Source organism: Balaenoptera ricei, chromosome 2 (genome assembly GCF_028023285.1).
Source record: "Balaenoptera ricei isolate mBalRic1 chromosome 2, mBalRic1.hap2, whole genome shotgun sequence".
Classification (NCBI taxonomy): domain Eukaryota; kingdom Metazoa; phylum Chordata; class Mammalia; order Artiodactyla; family Balaenopteridae; genus Balaenoptera; species Balaenoptera ricei.
Genome location: NC_082640.1, coordinates 69,013,367 through 69,029,464, shown reverse-complemented (window position 1 = coordinate 69,029,464; position 16,098 = coordinate 69,013,367). Strand labels below are relative to the sequence as shown.

Sequence of the window (16,098 nt, the reverse complement as noted above, 5' to 3'; positions counted from 1 at the left end):
GTGCACAAAATGAAGATAAAGTGCCTCTCTCCAGCCTGACAAAAGCCATTCCTTTGCAGAATTGGTAGCTGCAGTGAAAGTAAATAAATGAATGGACAGCAATCACAGCCTAGTTGATGAAACTGTTCAATTAAAGCACAGGCATTTACATGGTGTAATTTCCCTAAATTGCCAATGAGCCCCTTTAGACACAACCAGTGTTCAAATTGATTTCAGCATTGATTTTGGCTGAAGCTGATAAATTTCTGCTTGTTAGTTAAAGTAATTTTGCAGAAGACTTTGTACTGCAGTATTGAAGTGTTCATTTAGCTGATGGTTAAAAGAGGAGTTATTTACAGAGGCCTCTACTGTTGTTCAGAGATGGGACAATTCCCCAATCATCTTTTACTTTTAATTTTTTAGGCTTCAGTATACCAATCAATAGGTGATTGAAACTGATTAAAACTTATCCAACCAGCTGCCTATGGCAGTTTAATTAGAAGCTGGATGATTCTTAAATTAAAGTTGTCTTATTTTTGTTGCATAGCCATCTTCCAGAAGAGTAAGGGACTAACAGTGCTGAAAACTTAAAGTTTGGCTTTATTAAGGTATCTGGCAACTGTTAAATCACTCAATAGCTATTCCTGTGGCAACTCAGAAATGTATTCAGAGGCTTTTGCCCTTTATAGAGGTTAAAAGTAATAATGTGCTTACTTGCTAGCCAAGAGAATTTTTTTCCATCAAAGGGATAACCTCTAGTATAGTGAGATGTGTGAAAGAACAGCTGTTTGTGATATATATCTTATTACATAAGCAAGATGAATGCTTGAGCTTTATTTTTTAAATACTGCAGTACAGCCATCATGATGTCCTGTGCATCTCCCTGCTGAAAACCATCAGCTCTTGAATTTATATTTTTTTATCCCGTTTTAAGGTCTTGATTAAAATCAACTTCCAGTGAATGAAAACCCAATATTTTCATATAAGTACATGGTGACTTTTCACCAGTATTGTGGGCAGGATTATAGAAGAGAGTTTGGTTTGTTTGTTTTGTTTTCCTCTCCCAGGGACACTTCCCCATACTCATTTTCTCTAGTGTGGGACAATTTCTTGAGTTTTTAATGGAAATGGGTTAATATTTCTGTCATAGGGGACATATTACATCTGGTACTACAGGGAAGAAGGGGATAAATGGCTCACTTTTCAGAGGTGCATTTACTCTTTGACCCACTAGGGTACTATTTAGTGTTCTAGGAGAGGTAATTTAGTAAATTGTACCCCAGTGGCCTGAAAAAGTTAATGCAACTCTGAAAAGTGAGTCATTCAATCGATTTTCCCTATTGCTTTTTAAAAACCAGCACGACCATATCCAGAGAACCTTGCAGACAACTGGAATTAGAGGATCTAGAAACAATCAGTTTATGACAACACAGGGTTGTTGGGACATGCATTGGATTTGGCTTCAGAGGACTTGAATCCACATCCCACTCCAGAGCTTAGGAGATAAGAATCTTGAAGCAGTTGTTAACCTCACCAAGCCCTGGTTTCCTTATCTATAAAGTGGGGATAATAAGAATATCTACCTTAAAATTTTTTGTGCAAATTAAATAGCTTCCTTATATAAAAAACTTTTTATAAACCACAAAGCATAATCAAATGTTAATTACTAGTAGAAGGGGGTTTTCTGAAATAGCCTTTTTTGTATCTGATTTTGGAAGGTGATTTATTGTTAGCTTTCCACCAAGAAACTGTGAGCAGAGATGATATTGTAGTCAAGCCATTTCAGGAGAGAAGTTTCCTAGCTAGTTATTCCTCACGATACTCCTGTTTCTCCCCCACATGTATTGCCTCATTTTTTTCATTTTCATCGTTAGGCTTTCTCTTGCCTCTCTGTTTTGCCCATTACATTCTTTCAGAAGCCTTGATCAAGAGATCACTATGACTGTAGCTTCCTTGATCTCAAAGATACTTAGGCCATATATTAAAAGACATTAGTTGATGTTAAAGGCTTGAATCAGGCCGTATCAACTTACGGAAGAAATATGGAGGCAGTGATGGCCATGTTAACTTTGAGGCAGGTGTGGGAGTAAAAAGGAGCGTATAACCAGAGTAAATAGAAAGAAGAAGAAATCATAAGGTGTAGAGTTATGGTAGCTTTTCTCTGATTAGAAAACTCTTTCTAACCCTCCCAAGTTCCCCGTATTATACATCGGGTTGATTTGTGAGCCCTACGTATGATCAGCATCTTGAAAGAGTTGTTAATATCTGTGACCTAATGACATGTTTGATTTGATACTTAAACAGTCTACGGGGCCCTGTTGCTTAACCATAAATTATTTTACAGTCAGTAGTCAGCATCGGTAATGGGTTTTTAGACAGAAGGAAGGTTGGCATAGACTGCTATTTGAACGAGTACAGTTTATGTAAAAGCTTTTTATAACTGCTGTTTACTTTGGATTTCCTATTTTAACAGCTAGAGCCTGGCTAATGTGTTTATCTATTATGGAAGGCAACAACTGTCAGTGTTGATTTCCCTCAAACGATTTGAATTTTTTTCTGTGGATGGCTATTTTAGTATGTGACATATTGGTAAAATCGTCCCGCAAAGAAACCTACCAAGAGAACAAATCTCTAAAAAGATCAAGCAATAAAACAAAATTTTCATTTTCAAAACCACAGCTAGTTTACATTTGGTTACTGAAAGCATGTCATTGCATTAAAAGATAACATCCAGGGTTTTTAAGAAATCTCACAAAATAACAAAAGATTTTTGTTTTATTTGTGTATATATGTATTTCTTAAGCCAAATCTTAACTATTGCTTTCTCCATTTTAGTGACTGGATTGTTTTGTTAGGTTTCCCATCCATTTGGAGAACTTCCAGCAATTGATAGTGCTCTATAAATAATTCACAGAGTAATTGTGTCCCTCTTTTCACTAACCTTTTATAAAGTATGCTATGTGAGAAGTGGAACTTAAGTCAGTGGCATTTATTCCACATGGTGTATGAAAGAATTGCCCTGCCCCCTTCACAGGGCAATGGCAATGCTGTTATTTCAGTGTTCTTATTTTGCAGTCATGATTAAAAGTCATCATACATGCAATTACTCTTGAGATCCTTGCTCCAAGAGGCAAAAAAGTGTGAGGGGGGGTCGTATTTCCCTTCTCATTTTGGTAACCATTTTACTAACAAATTGACATTTATCACATATCATATTATCAGGTACACTGAAATGTGAAATATTTACAGTCGGGTCATAGGTCAGCCCCCCATTCTTAAATTATCACAATCACTAGAGAAGCATAGATATTCCCTATTATAAATTCTTTCTCCTCATAATTGAAAATAATTTGATTAGAATGTATTCAGAAGTTAATATGCAGAATAGCACGGTAGAAATTAGATGCCTACTTTAATTATGTGAGATTGTACAAGCTTTATCAGAAAATATATGATCAGCTCTAGGTTATTTATTTTGTGAACAGGAGTCAGCTGGGCTGATTCATGTTTTTTAGGTTCTCCTAGAATTTGAGATTCTAAGCATAAATAATTTCAGTAAACATTGTAAAATACAGATGCAGTTGATCTTATGCATGACATAAATTTGTGTGGGGATCCAGATGTTAGAATGTGAACACAGGTTGCTTCTCCCTTATGTCCTGTGTGAATGTAGGACTTTTTAACATTTTGTTTTCAAATTTTTCTTTTCCTTACTCACTTTTAAAGATTCTTACAGGAATTCAGTTTATTTTTTGGACTGATGTATCTTTTAATAACTTCTCATTAGGGTTTAGATGAAGGTAGGGACACCTCTAGCCTTGTGTGTATTGTACTAGACCCATCTTTAAAATTTCAAATAGAAAATAATAAGATTAATTGCATTTGTCCCCAGATATTGCTTTTGAAATCAGTCACATGTTCTTTTGGGCAAGGTACTGCACTTGGCAGTATGAGAGATGCAACACCAACATTTAGGGCCTCAGGGGCACTGTTCTCTGGGTTCTGTTGCTGGCTTACTTTCTGTACCTTCTCGTCTCCTTTACTCGTTTCTTCTCATCTTCCTGACTTCTGGATTTGGAGTGGTTCGGGTTCAGTCCTCAGACCTCGTCTCTATTTAATTTAATTCCTAAGTGAGATTTTGTAGTTCCATGGCTTTGTATATCATCTATATGCTGATGAAGCCCAAATGTATATCTCCAGTCCTGTCCTCTGTCCTGAACTTCCGACTCATATCTAATTACCAGTTGAATGTCTTTTAGGCATTTCACAGTTACCCAAACCTGAACTCTTGGTTTCCTCTGAAACCTGTTCCTTCTACAGTTTTTCTAATCTGTAAATGGAAACTCTGTTCTACAAGTTGCTCATGACAAAAACTTTCCAGTCATTCTTCTTCCTTCTTTTTCTCTCAGACCATCCGTCGTATTGACCCACAAATCTTGTTGGCTTTTCCTCAAAACTATTTCAACAAGCTGACCACCTCTGACTTACCACTATATTCTAAGCCTCTGTTATCTCTTGCTAGGATTATTGCAGTAGCCTCCCAACTAGTCTCCTAGTTTCTGTCCTTGCTTTCCTACAAGGAGTTCTCTCCACCCGATAGCCAAGATGATCTTTCTAAAATATAAGCTCTCCCCCTGACCCTATGGCTTTTTGTATCATTCAAAATGATAGCCAAAGTCCCCACCATGGCCTAAATGGTATTACACAGTCTGTCTTTCCATTACCTTTCTGACCTTGTCTCCCACAACTAGCCCTCTTGCTTATTCCACTTCCACGCACATGTCAAACACACACTTGCACCTTAGAGCCTTTGAATTTAACATTTCCTCTGCCCGAAGTCCTCTTTTTCCAGCTCTTTAAAGGGTATGCTCCTTTACTGCTCAAATATAACCTAATGAAAGGGGCATTCCCTAACTCCTCCCACTCATAATATTAAAAAAAATGCCCCTAATCTTGATCACTCTCTATATCCCTACCTTCAGTCTTTTTTGTTGCACTTCTACTACCTGACATATTTTATATTTATTTGATTATTGTCATTCTTTCCCCATCAGTAAGCTCCAGGAAAGCAGGAACCTTGTCTGGTTTGTTCTCTACTCCAGCCGCAGTACCCCCCATAGTGCTTGGCAGTTGGAGACATGCATTATTTATTAAATACATAAACTAAGAGGAGAGTATGTCATATACCGTGGTAGAAGTTGGGGACACAGCAATGAAGAGAATGAACCTTGACTCTGACCTTGAAACTTACTATAAAATAGGATAAGACACAGACCCTATATTAAGAATTTGCAATATAGTTTGGTAATTAGAGTTTACAGTATAGTTAAAGCACACACTAGTGACGTTACATAACAGTTTTAAAGAAAAATAATAATAACAGCAACATGTGACATATAAAGCATCAGAGTAGTTGATGCCGATGGAAATTCAGCCACATAAACCACAGGGTAGGGAATATGGTAGGTGGAATTTTAATGCGTTCTTTTTCTGAATTTCACCTTCAACGTTCACAATATTCTGAAGTAAACATATTTCAAATGATTCCTTGTGTATACCCTGTCTATACTGGAAAGAACGCAAGCGTTGAAGTGAAATAGACCCGGATTTGAATGCTGAATCTGCCATTCATGAATTCTTATTACCTTAATATCCCTGAGTCTGTTTCTTTTATTATCTGTGAAATGTGGCTTATGTTACATACATCATACAGAGATTAGAATAATTCTGTGGACTCTCAGGAATTGTTAGTTCCTCTTGTTTCCTTTTTTCTTTCTCCTCTCTCCTGACTGCCCCATTTATTTATTAACTCCTAAATATCTGAGTATCTACTGTGTGCTAAGTATTGTTCTAGATGCTTTATACACATTGTTGAATGAAGTGGATGTGATCTCTGCCCTCATGGAGCTTAAAAGTGCAGGATTATGTAGTCTAAGGCTAACTAGGTAAGATTCTTCTATTTCTGTTAATAAACACTATAATTCTCCTATGATCTTAGCTTGAAATTTTAGATTCAGCTTCCTAGTCCCCATGTTTCATAAATTATCTCTGGCCAAAATCTTTTGTATCTATTTCCCCCTTTTCCATATCTGTGAATACTATGTAGGTTCATATCACCACCTCTTATGTAGACTACTGTAACAGCTTTGTAAGTACCCCTCGCTCTCTCTAGTTTCTCCTCATTTCTAGTAGTATTGTGGTAATATGCAGCCAGAATAAGGATTTTGATCATATCACTTTTCTGTCCAAGAACCTTCAGTGGCATTTATTGGCCAGCAAATTGAGGACAGCAGACTTACAACAATAGTAATGAAAGCTGAAAGACAATGGTATCCTCAAAAGATGAAAAGGAGATGATTGTCTCAGTTAAACTATCATTCAAGAGTGAGGGCAAAATAAATACATCTTCAGAAATTAATATAAAAGAATATATGTGTCTATATGTATAGACAGAGGGAGTGAGAAAAAGATAGTTTTATAGGGAAAGAGGGAGAGTTAGTTTATAACTGAGGGAAATGCTTTAGGTAGAAAGAAACTGAATCCAATTGAATCCAGAAAGGAATAAAATGAAAGAAAGAATGGTGACTATTTAGATAAATGTGACTACAAAACAACAGTTGTAGTGATTAATTTAGGGACTTCAAAATGAAGTCACACAAAAAGACTGGACAAAATAATACAAGATGAGAAGAACTGATTGGAATTATAGCATTCTAAGATTTTTATATTGTTTGAGAGAAGAATAGGGATAGCAATTAACTTTATATTTTGTTAAGTCAGATATGATTTAAAAACGTATGGCTAACAACTGAAAGATAATGAATGGAATGTATAACTTCGAAACAAATAGAGGGAATAAAGGGGGGATAATCCAATATAGTAGAGGGAGAGAGGTGTAAAGTAAATGAATAAGGTGGTAGAAATAAATCTATATGTATTAATAAGTATATTAAATATGTCAACTGATGTTGCCAGTTAGTAGATTGGTCAAGTGAAACTTTAAAAAATACAGCTATCTACTATTTTTGACTATTTTAGAATGTATTCCTAAAACGTAAAGACAGAGAAAGGTTGAAAGGAAAAGGTTGGGGAAAAGATACCAGGTAAAAACTAATCAGTAGAAAGCTATTGTGGTTATATTAACATAAGACAAAGCAGACTTTAAGGCAGAAAGTTTTGTGTTTTTTTGTTTTGGGGGGTTTTTTTAGGGATGAAGATAGAAAGGACTACTATATGATGACAGAAGAAAAAGACTGTGAATACATAATAGTCCTAAGCTTGTATATAACTAATAACATAACCTTAAAATATGTAAAGCAAAAAACTTGACAGAATTACAAGGAAAATTTGATAAATCCACAGTTATAGTGGTAGAATGTGTCTCAATAATCAAAAGATCAATCTGACCAAAATTAACTAAAGATATAGAAGATTTTTAGCATCATAGTGAACAAATTGATCACATGATCATAGAGCACTCTTTATCAGTCATGTTGAGGATATGCATTATTTTCAGGTACAGAAAACTTATTTAAGAACTGATTATGTACTAGGACACAAAGCAAGTCTCAATTAAATTTGTAACATACAGGTCACTTTTTCTGACTATACAATTAGTTTAGAAATTAATAATAATGTTAACCCTCTCATTCATTTGGAAATTAAAATGCACACATCTGAATAATTTATTGGTCATGTAACACATCATAATGGGATAAAAATATTTACAACTGAACAGTAAAGAAATATCATATATGAAAACTCATGAGCTGCAGTCCAAGTCTTACTTAAAGGATAGTTTTTTGTATATATGTCAGAAAAAAATTGGATATAAATAGGTTTAACATCTAAATCAATAATTTTTTTTAAAGGGAAGGGGTTAAACCCAAAGAAAGTGGAAGGAAAGGAATACTAAAGAAAACAATTAATGAAATTAAAATTCAAGAAATATTAATAATTCAAGAAAACCAACAGTGGGATTTTGGAAAAATTGCTCAAGTATAACAGAGAGAAGACACAAATAATAAAATTAGAATTTAAAAAGGAGACATAATTCTAGGCAGAGCAGAGACTTTAAAAATAAGAGGGTATAATGAATAGCTTTACGACAATAAATTTGAAAACAGAAAATGGACAATTTCCTAGAAAAACAAAACTGTCATAAAAAAAATAAAAAGACCTATAGCAGTTCAGGAAATTTATTCATTCATTCAACAAATGTTTATAAAATGTGCCCAGCAGTGTTAGGCACTGGAGGTACAGTAGTGAACAACAACAAAAAATGTCCCTGTTTTCACAGTGCTTGCTTTCTGGTGGTATGAGACAAACAATAAATAAATTGTGTAGGGTGTTGATGAATTCTATAAAAAATAAAGAAAGAGAAAATGGGCTGTTTTATGTAAGATAGTCAGAGAAGTAACATTGAACCTGAAGGAAGTGATAGAGCAAGCCAAGTGGATATTGGAGGAAGAGTGGTCCAGGCTGAGTGTAGGTGCAAAGGGCCTGAGGCAGAAAGATGTTTGGTGGAGCAGAGTGAGTATTGTGGATAAGGGAGATTGGCAGAAGCAGAAATTAGTGAGGTAATCAAGGGCCAGATCATGAAATCCTTGTAAGGACTTTTGATTCAGTGCTTAGAAACCTACCCATAAAATGGGGATGATAATAACTTCTACTCATGTTGTATGTCAATTATATCACAGTAAAGCTAGGGAAGAATAACTCCTGCTCCTACTCATAAGATTATGGAATTAATTAATCAATTAAATGCATGTAGAATGTCTACATGCATTCAATTAATTAAATGCATTAATTAATTAAATACATTTCTGCTTTATTCAACAATTACATAAATTTTTTTCATCCAGAAGTAATAATCATTTGTCAAACATCTATTAAGTTTGGAGTACCTATATCATGGGCCAGGACTTGTGCAAAGCATAAAGAATGCAAAGGTGATTAAGACACGGTAGTGTCCCTGCCCAGTATGGAAGACAGACATATAAACAATTTTTCTGCAGTGTGCTGGGGGTTATAACAGAGATACTAAAGTCTGAAGACTAGGAGAGGCCTCAAAATGTTATAGTCTATGAGGGTGTATATTAAAGGAAGTTGTGTGGATTTTTTAAGGTAGCTTATATTTTCCTATTAATCCAAGGAGAATAAAAAATTGGACTTCTCATTTAGCGACTGTTACTGTCCAATGGTGTTTCTGCTAAGATGAATACCTGGAATGTGGCACTTATCACACCTGTCTGAGTGTAATTAAGTTAATTAGTGGTCAGGAGATAAGCATGGTAAGAAATTTTAGAATTTGAATCATGGTATAGCCATAGCATTTCAGATGACTAATTCTTTGTTTTCAAAGTTGGTTCACCATGATGTAACGCTACTTGCTTTTCTTAACAGTAAGTGCTATATTGCAGCTTTTTGCCAGTCTTCATTGTTAAAGCTTTATTAACCTTCGTTTGTAGAGCACATAGCCTGAGTCTTACTTAAAGCACAGAGATAACTCTTGCCTTTCAGCCTGTTTTAGTGGGTTTTTAAAAACCCAGCTACCCTGAAAACTTTCTAGCTAACATGTAATGCCCGCTTACTACGTGCCAGGCCCTGTCCTACGTGCTTTCCTTATCTCACTGAACCTCCCAAGTTTATAACGTAGGGACTGATTTCCCCTTTTCAGACTTGAGGCACTTGAGACAAGGTGAGGTTTAATAACAGGCCAGGTTCACATGAAGAAGTGTCAGAGCTAGCATCAGAACCCAGGCAGTGACTTAGAGATTACAACCCTCACTCTTTTGCCTCCCCTGGTAGATTGGCAGTAATTGCAGAAGATTCCTTGCTTGGAAAGATTCAGTGTGATGGTCTTAGCCTGATTGAAATAGGTCAGCACCTTTGTAAGTTTTGAATTATGAGTTCCCCTGTTCTAGAATGCAGTTAAGAACACTTAAACATTACCACATACTTTTTTAGGTCCTAGAATATGTATGTTCTGCCTCAGTTCCAGTCTTGTCTTTGCCATTGACTAACTGTGTAAGCTTGGACAAGTTTTTTAATCTGGCTTTTAGATGTTTCTACTGCAAAAGGAAGGGATTAGATAAGACAGTTCTTTATGTTACGTATTTGCTCAATACATTATCTGAATTTGTACTCTACCAAAGTTAAAGGTTGGTACCAACTTTTTTGTCCAGTCACATAGAACCTATGGTTCCAAGTAGAAAAAGAAAATAAGAAAGTGTGGAAAGTATAGATGTTCTCTTTTGCTGGTCTCCTTGTTATTTTAAAAACTCAAAAAGTTTATACCAGGCTACTTAGCTTTTACAATCCTAAAGCTTTTACAATCCTAAATCCTATATTGTGTGCTCAATTTTAAGGGCTGGGATTCTTCCCAGAAGCTCTGTGCTGGTCATGAACAAAATGGAATGCTCAAGGACTCAGCACTAAAAATAACTTATAAAAATACTACCTCCATGCACTCATTGGAACAGGTAATTACTGTGGCAACAAACTAATTTGAAGTGTTAGCAGTTAATTAAAACAATGCAGAGGTGTATAGTTGTCTTTTGGTGTAACCAGAGGCTCCATTCAAACTTCATTAATCACTTTACAGTGTTGAGGAAGATTAAGGCAGTTGAGGTCAAAGCAATTGAGATGCAGTATCCACTGAAAATAAACAAATTCCTTTTCTCTGGGTAGAATGCCATTTGCAAAGTTAAGGGACACACTGGACTCAGACCTGGCACTGCTTTTGTCATCCACTTCTCATTGATGATTAAGTGTTAAATTGGTACTCTCATTGCACTGTAAACCAAACCACACAGCATCTTTATTGCTCGAAATCGAACCCAAACTTCCACGGATGAATTAGCATGCATCATAATTAAATCATCAAGCCTCCGCTTTTAATTCACGTGGAAATAGGAGATCCTTCTTTTGGAAAAGAGATCAGCTTTCTTGACAAGCTAATTAAGTTGCCGAAGTGTCCAGTATGGTATATGTACTAGGTTATTTGCTAATCGTTTCCCTGTCCCTCCTGTTGGTCTAAAACGTCCGGGTGTTGCTCATTGTCCAGTGTAACATCACTGTTCTTTTTACAACTTCTGGATCCTTGTGTATGCATTCAACTATTTATCTTTACGTTTCAGCCTTCAGTTAGTGATTCTAATATCTAGTATTTTAAAATGTTGAAATTGGAAGAGACCATGACAATTCAAGAGGAAAAATAATATGTCATTATTAAATGTTACATATTATATTACCTGGAATAAAGTTACTAAATTCCTTCAAGTCATACTTCAAATTGGCTGAGTCCAACAAACTTCTCTGTCATGCACTGAGAAAAAATACAATGTAAGTTTTTATATATTAATTTATTACATGAGTTCAGATATATCATGAATCAAATCATGACATGTAGTTTCACATTTTAAAAGTCTGATGTTAGCATAGGTAATAAAGTAACTGGTAATGTGTTGTAAAACCAGTATAATATAAGGGTTCCACTTTAAAAATGTGTATCACTTTATACAGGTACAAAAATTTTTTAATAATTTAAGTTTTATAATTTAATAGTATTTATATATATTGGGGAGGTTGGTGTTTAGAGAAAGTCTTTAGACACTTATACAGATTAAAGTACTCTTTGGTAAAGTGAACAATTGCTGATTTTTATAAGCTTGCCTTTCCTTTAAATGAGATATACCTGAATTTCTCTACAATTAATTGATAAAATAAAGGCTAAGTCTACCTTCCATAATTGGCTTGACCTTTGTCCACTCAAGTAGGAGAAGCAGAATGAATTTTTTATAACAGTCCTATGTATGGATATATACATTAATGTTGATATATATGTTTTTTCTTAGTCATACCTGAATTTATAACATTTTATATGTGAAAAGTTACAAATACTTGTAGGTTCTTAATAACTGAATGATTTCTATAAGTCAGTCACTTTAAAAACACTTGTCAATGATTGCACAACTCTGTAAATTTTCTAAAAATCTTGAAGTGTACACTTAAACAAGTGAATTTTACCATATATAATTATACCTCAATAAAGCTGTTAAAAATTTTCAGAGCAACCACATGAATATTTATGCCAAAACAACAGAAAATGATGTTTTTATTTTGATAATAGTGGAATATATGTTTTGTTTTTGTTTTATGAAATAAGCAATTTTTGTAACTGTGTGGTGATGGGTGTTAACTAGACTTATTGTGGTGATCATTTCACAATATATTCAAATATTGAGTCATTATGTTGTACACCTGAAACTAATATAATATTACATGTCAGTTATATCTCAATTAAAAAATAAAAGGAATGAACAATGTTTACTACTAGGTCATTACCCAGTAAAAATTGGGAGCCCGGTAAATTTATTTAGCAACTTGGCATGTAAGGATGGGGAATTCCTGAGAAGCTAAATTCCATTCCCTCACATCTTCCCTACCCCACTTACATCTTAACACTAACTGGGTGAGGGGAAGATCAGTTGGATCTTGGCTAATATGTAAAATCTTCTCTGGAGCAAGATTTTAGTTCTTCCAAAGTAATTCGTTTCTTTATACCTATATGGACTTGTAATAACAGTGCTTGTTTATGTTATTTGGTTTGTTTTGAAATTTTTATATAAAGCAAATTGTTTTTGGATAGTTGGTCAGAATGTGCATTCCTTGAAGTGCAAGCATACACATTTCATCTCAGCACAAAAGGTCTTGATGAGATGTAATGGTATTTTATTTCTGCAAACATTATTCTCTTACTCTTTTTCATAAATGAATGTATTCATATTGCTTGATTTAAATTGTAATTATTTCACTATATCTGATCATTTGAGCTTGCCTCTGTTCTGTAGCTTTTTAAAAAAATATCGAGAGATGCCAGCTTTAGGAAAAGATGAACCTCATACTTGAGCCTTGTAACTCTATGACTTTGTACATGAATTTATATCTTAAGCCATGTGTTTTGAGATTATTTTGATGAAATGTAGGGATGTAGTTTATCTGTATATGTAACTGAGATAAAAGGGAAACCTCCCATTTTATGTGGCTCTGTACCGTGCTTAGCAGAGAGCCGTAGAAGACACCCACGCACACACAGTGACAGTATGTTGTAAGGGATCTGGAGCCAGAAGACTTGGGTTTAATGTCTAGTTCTGCCTCTTACTGACGCGTGCCATTGGGTGAACTGCTTAACTTCTCTATGCTTCAGAGTTCTGGGCTCTAAAAAGTGTATAATAATACCAGCATTACCTCAGAGGGTTATTTTAAGGTACTACATAGTGAGTCACTGTGTAAACCATTAAGCTCAATAGAAATGTAAATTACTACTGTTATTAGTGTTCTTTGAAAGTATCATATATCCCCTCGCTGAGGATGTATTCAGATTTACATTTATGTCCTTAAGCACTTGGTAGGTTGTTTAGTGATCCCAAGTGATTGTATTATTTTTTTTCTTTCCGTAGAGCATATCATGTTCCAAGTGGGAAAATATTAGCTGTAAAGGTAAGTGCTGGATAAGTTTTATGAAATTCATGAAATTTTTGATGCTCTCCCCGCCCCCAAGCCCCCTTAGCTTGAGTCACAGGTATTGTCAAAGAAGAAATGAAGTGCTTTAAGGTTTGGGTGGTGGGTGATGGAAGCTCTGGCCCTGTTGTGACATTCACGTCTTTCAGGTGCCTCCGAATGCTCAGTTGTAAGCTCCTCAAATTGTGATTCTTCTCATCATCGTCACCTACACTCTTTTCTGTGTTCCCGGCTCAGTGGCATCACTGTCTTCCTCATCTTACAGTTCAAAAACTTAGTAGTTATTCACTCCTTTCTTTCCTTCATCTGCCACATCCTGTAAGTCACCACATCCTGTCAGAAATTTCCCCTGAAATGGGTCCATGTGTAACTTTCTTTCTGTTCTCATCGCTTTGGCCTTGTATCAGGCCCACATACCTCCTACCTGGACTTTTATAATAATTTCCTCACTGTACCTTTCACTCTGCCACTGGAGTTGAGAAGGTGAATCCCCGATCTGACACCCCTCTTAGCACCCCTCTTCCCCCAGCCCCAACAGTGTACAACGTAAAGCCTATGATGTCTGCCTCGCTTCTTTCCATCTTTACGGCATCCTGAGATACCCTAACACCACACCACACCCCGAATAGAGTGAAGCTGCACGTAACTCAGGGATCTTCAAGGCAACTACCTTAGATGCTCCTTACTTGTTTCCGTTGTGTTCATGGTCACACCCCATCCCTGCCGTACTTCAAGATCCCAGTCCTGCCCATGCTACTTTGGAATTAATCTCTGGCATTGGCTGCTGGTGCTTGATTTTCCCATCATTTTATCTCAGATTTCCCTAATGCAGTCTCTTGAATTGCACCTCTGACTGAAACCTTTACTACCTCAAATTAACTCCGTAGAACTCCACTTCCAAACTGGGCTCTTAGCTAACAAACTAGTCAGGCTTGCTTTGTTCCTTACTCCCCCGCAAATTGGTTAGGCACTCTACAGATAGGCCCCTGCCTACCTTTACAACCACATCCTCTGCTTTACCTGCATGTTGCTTTCTGTTATGCCCATTATCTTCTGTCTCTGGGCCCTTAATAATGAAAGCTTTTATTTTTTGAATGACTACTATATGCCAGATATTGTGCTAGACTCTATATTGCTATTATCTTTAATCCTTAAAACTATAAAGTAAGCCTATTATTTTAGATTTGAGGACACTGAGACTCAGAAAACTGAATTGTCCAAGGTCACACAGATGGAAGAGCCAAGGCCAAAATTTAAAACAAAATCCATCTGCCTCCAAAGCACATGTCTTCTGCTATACCCTGTAGCCTTTATATAAGTTATTACCGTTGCCCATCCCTTTGATTTCCATCTATCCTTTCAAGGTCCATCTCCTCCAAGATTCTTTCTTAGCTAACCATAGTGAGAATTCAGTCTCTTTCCCCAATACTTGCATAGTATATATTTCTGTATCTTTTTATCTTATCTAGGAAACTAAGAATCAGAACACTTAAATTGCAATTGGTTGTACCTTTTAGTAAAGTTAAACCAAAACTGAGACTCAGGTCTTCAATACCACACTTAATACAGCACCAAGAATGTGTTACGAGTATTATCAAGTCTAGTTTTAACAACTCAAATAGCTTTTGGTGAGGCATTACCACAGAGCTCCTTCTTGGGATATTTTCTTTGATATTCCAGCCAAACTAGGTTCACAGAATTGTAGAACTGAAAGAGACCTTAGAGATCATCTGTCATGGCCCACATTTTAAAGAGGAGGACCCTGGAGTCCAGACAGTTTCCAGGGTAGGTACTGTAGCGGCCAGGTTCCACCTCAGTCTTCCCCTGAGTTCACTGAGTACAGCTCTGTGGTACCAGCTCGTCATTGGGTTGTTCTTGCTATTCCTTCTGAGCTCCTCTTCATTCAGAGGACACGTCCACCAACTCCAGCACTGTTTTCCTTTTTATCTAGTTATCTGTTTGTTCCTCCAATGTCAAAACTTTTAGATGGTTGTCAGTGGTGTATTTAAAGACAGTCAACTTCAGGTTATTTATTCCAGGAGAAGGGAGCACTGCTATAAATCACCCCCAAAAACTTACTATTTGGCCTTGCAAGTGCATGATAATTTTTCATAATTTCATACATTTTGAATTATGTTTAACCTAGGCTGATATTAAAATTCTTCTGCATGATTATTTAGTTGGGTGTGGCTAACAGTTGTTTCTGGAAAGGATTAAACGCAATTTTAAAGAAAGGACACATTTTAAAAAGAGCTGTTAAAGTAGAGACTTTCAATAAATGAAAACAGTAGGGCTTTACAAATATACTATTCACTAGACCTGCCCATAAAACTGAGCTACAGAGCAGGGGCTGTATTGTGTTGTATCCCTCGATTCTATAAAACCACATACTAGATGCTCAAACTGAGTTGAATGAATGAATGATTTGAGTAGATATGATTATTGTGTTTAAACTTTTTGTTTAGCCCTGAGCTTCTTGGCAGTGAAGGCAAAAACCATTTTTGCTTATATAATAGTCATATTCTAAGAGAAAGAAATGTATCATTTCTTTAAAACAGGCAGAGTTTTTTATTAAATCTTAGGAGTGTTATTTAG

The 16,098-nt window shown here is 35.8% G+C and overlaps 1 protein-coding gene across 3 annotated transcripts in view; it reads left to right on the top strand.

Moving 5' to 3' along the window:
• The window catches only part of MAP2K5 (mitogen-activated protein kinase kinase 5), a 263,835-nt gene that overhangs the window by 66,806 nt on the left and 180,931 nt on the right, over nt 1–16,098 (top strand). For all 3 annotated transcript variants that reach the window (XM_059915478.1, XM_059915477.1, XM_059915479.1), the window contains exon 9: nt 13,443–13,482. In XM_059915478.1, coding sequence (XP_059771461.1) covers nt 13,443–13,482 — 40 coding nt within the window. The remainder of the gene's footprint in view (nt 1–13,442; nt 13,483–16,098) is intronic.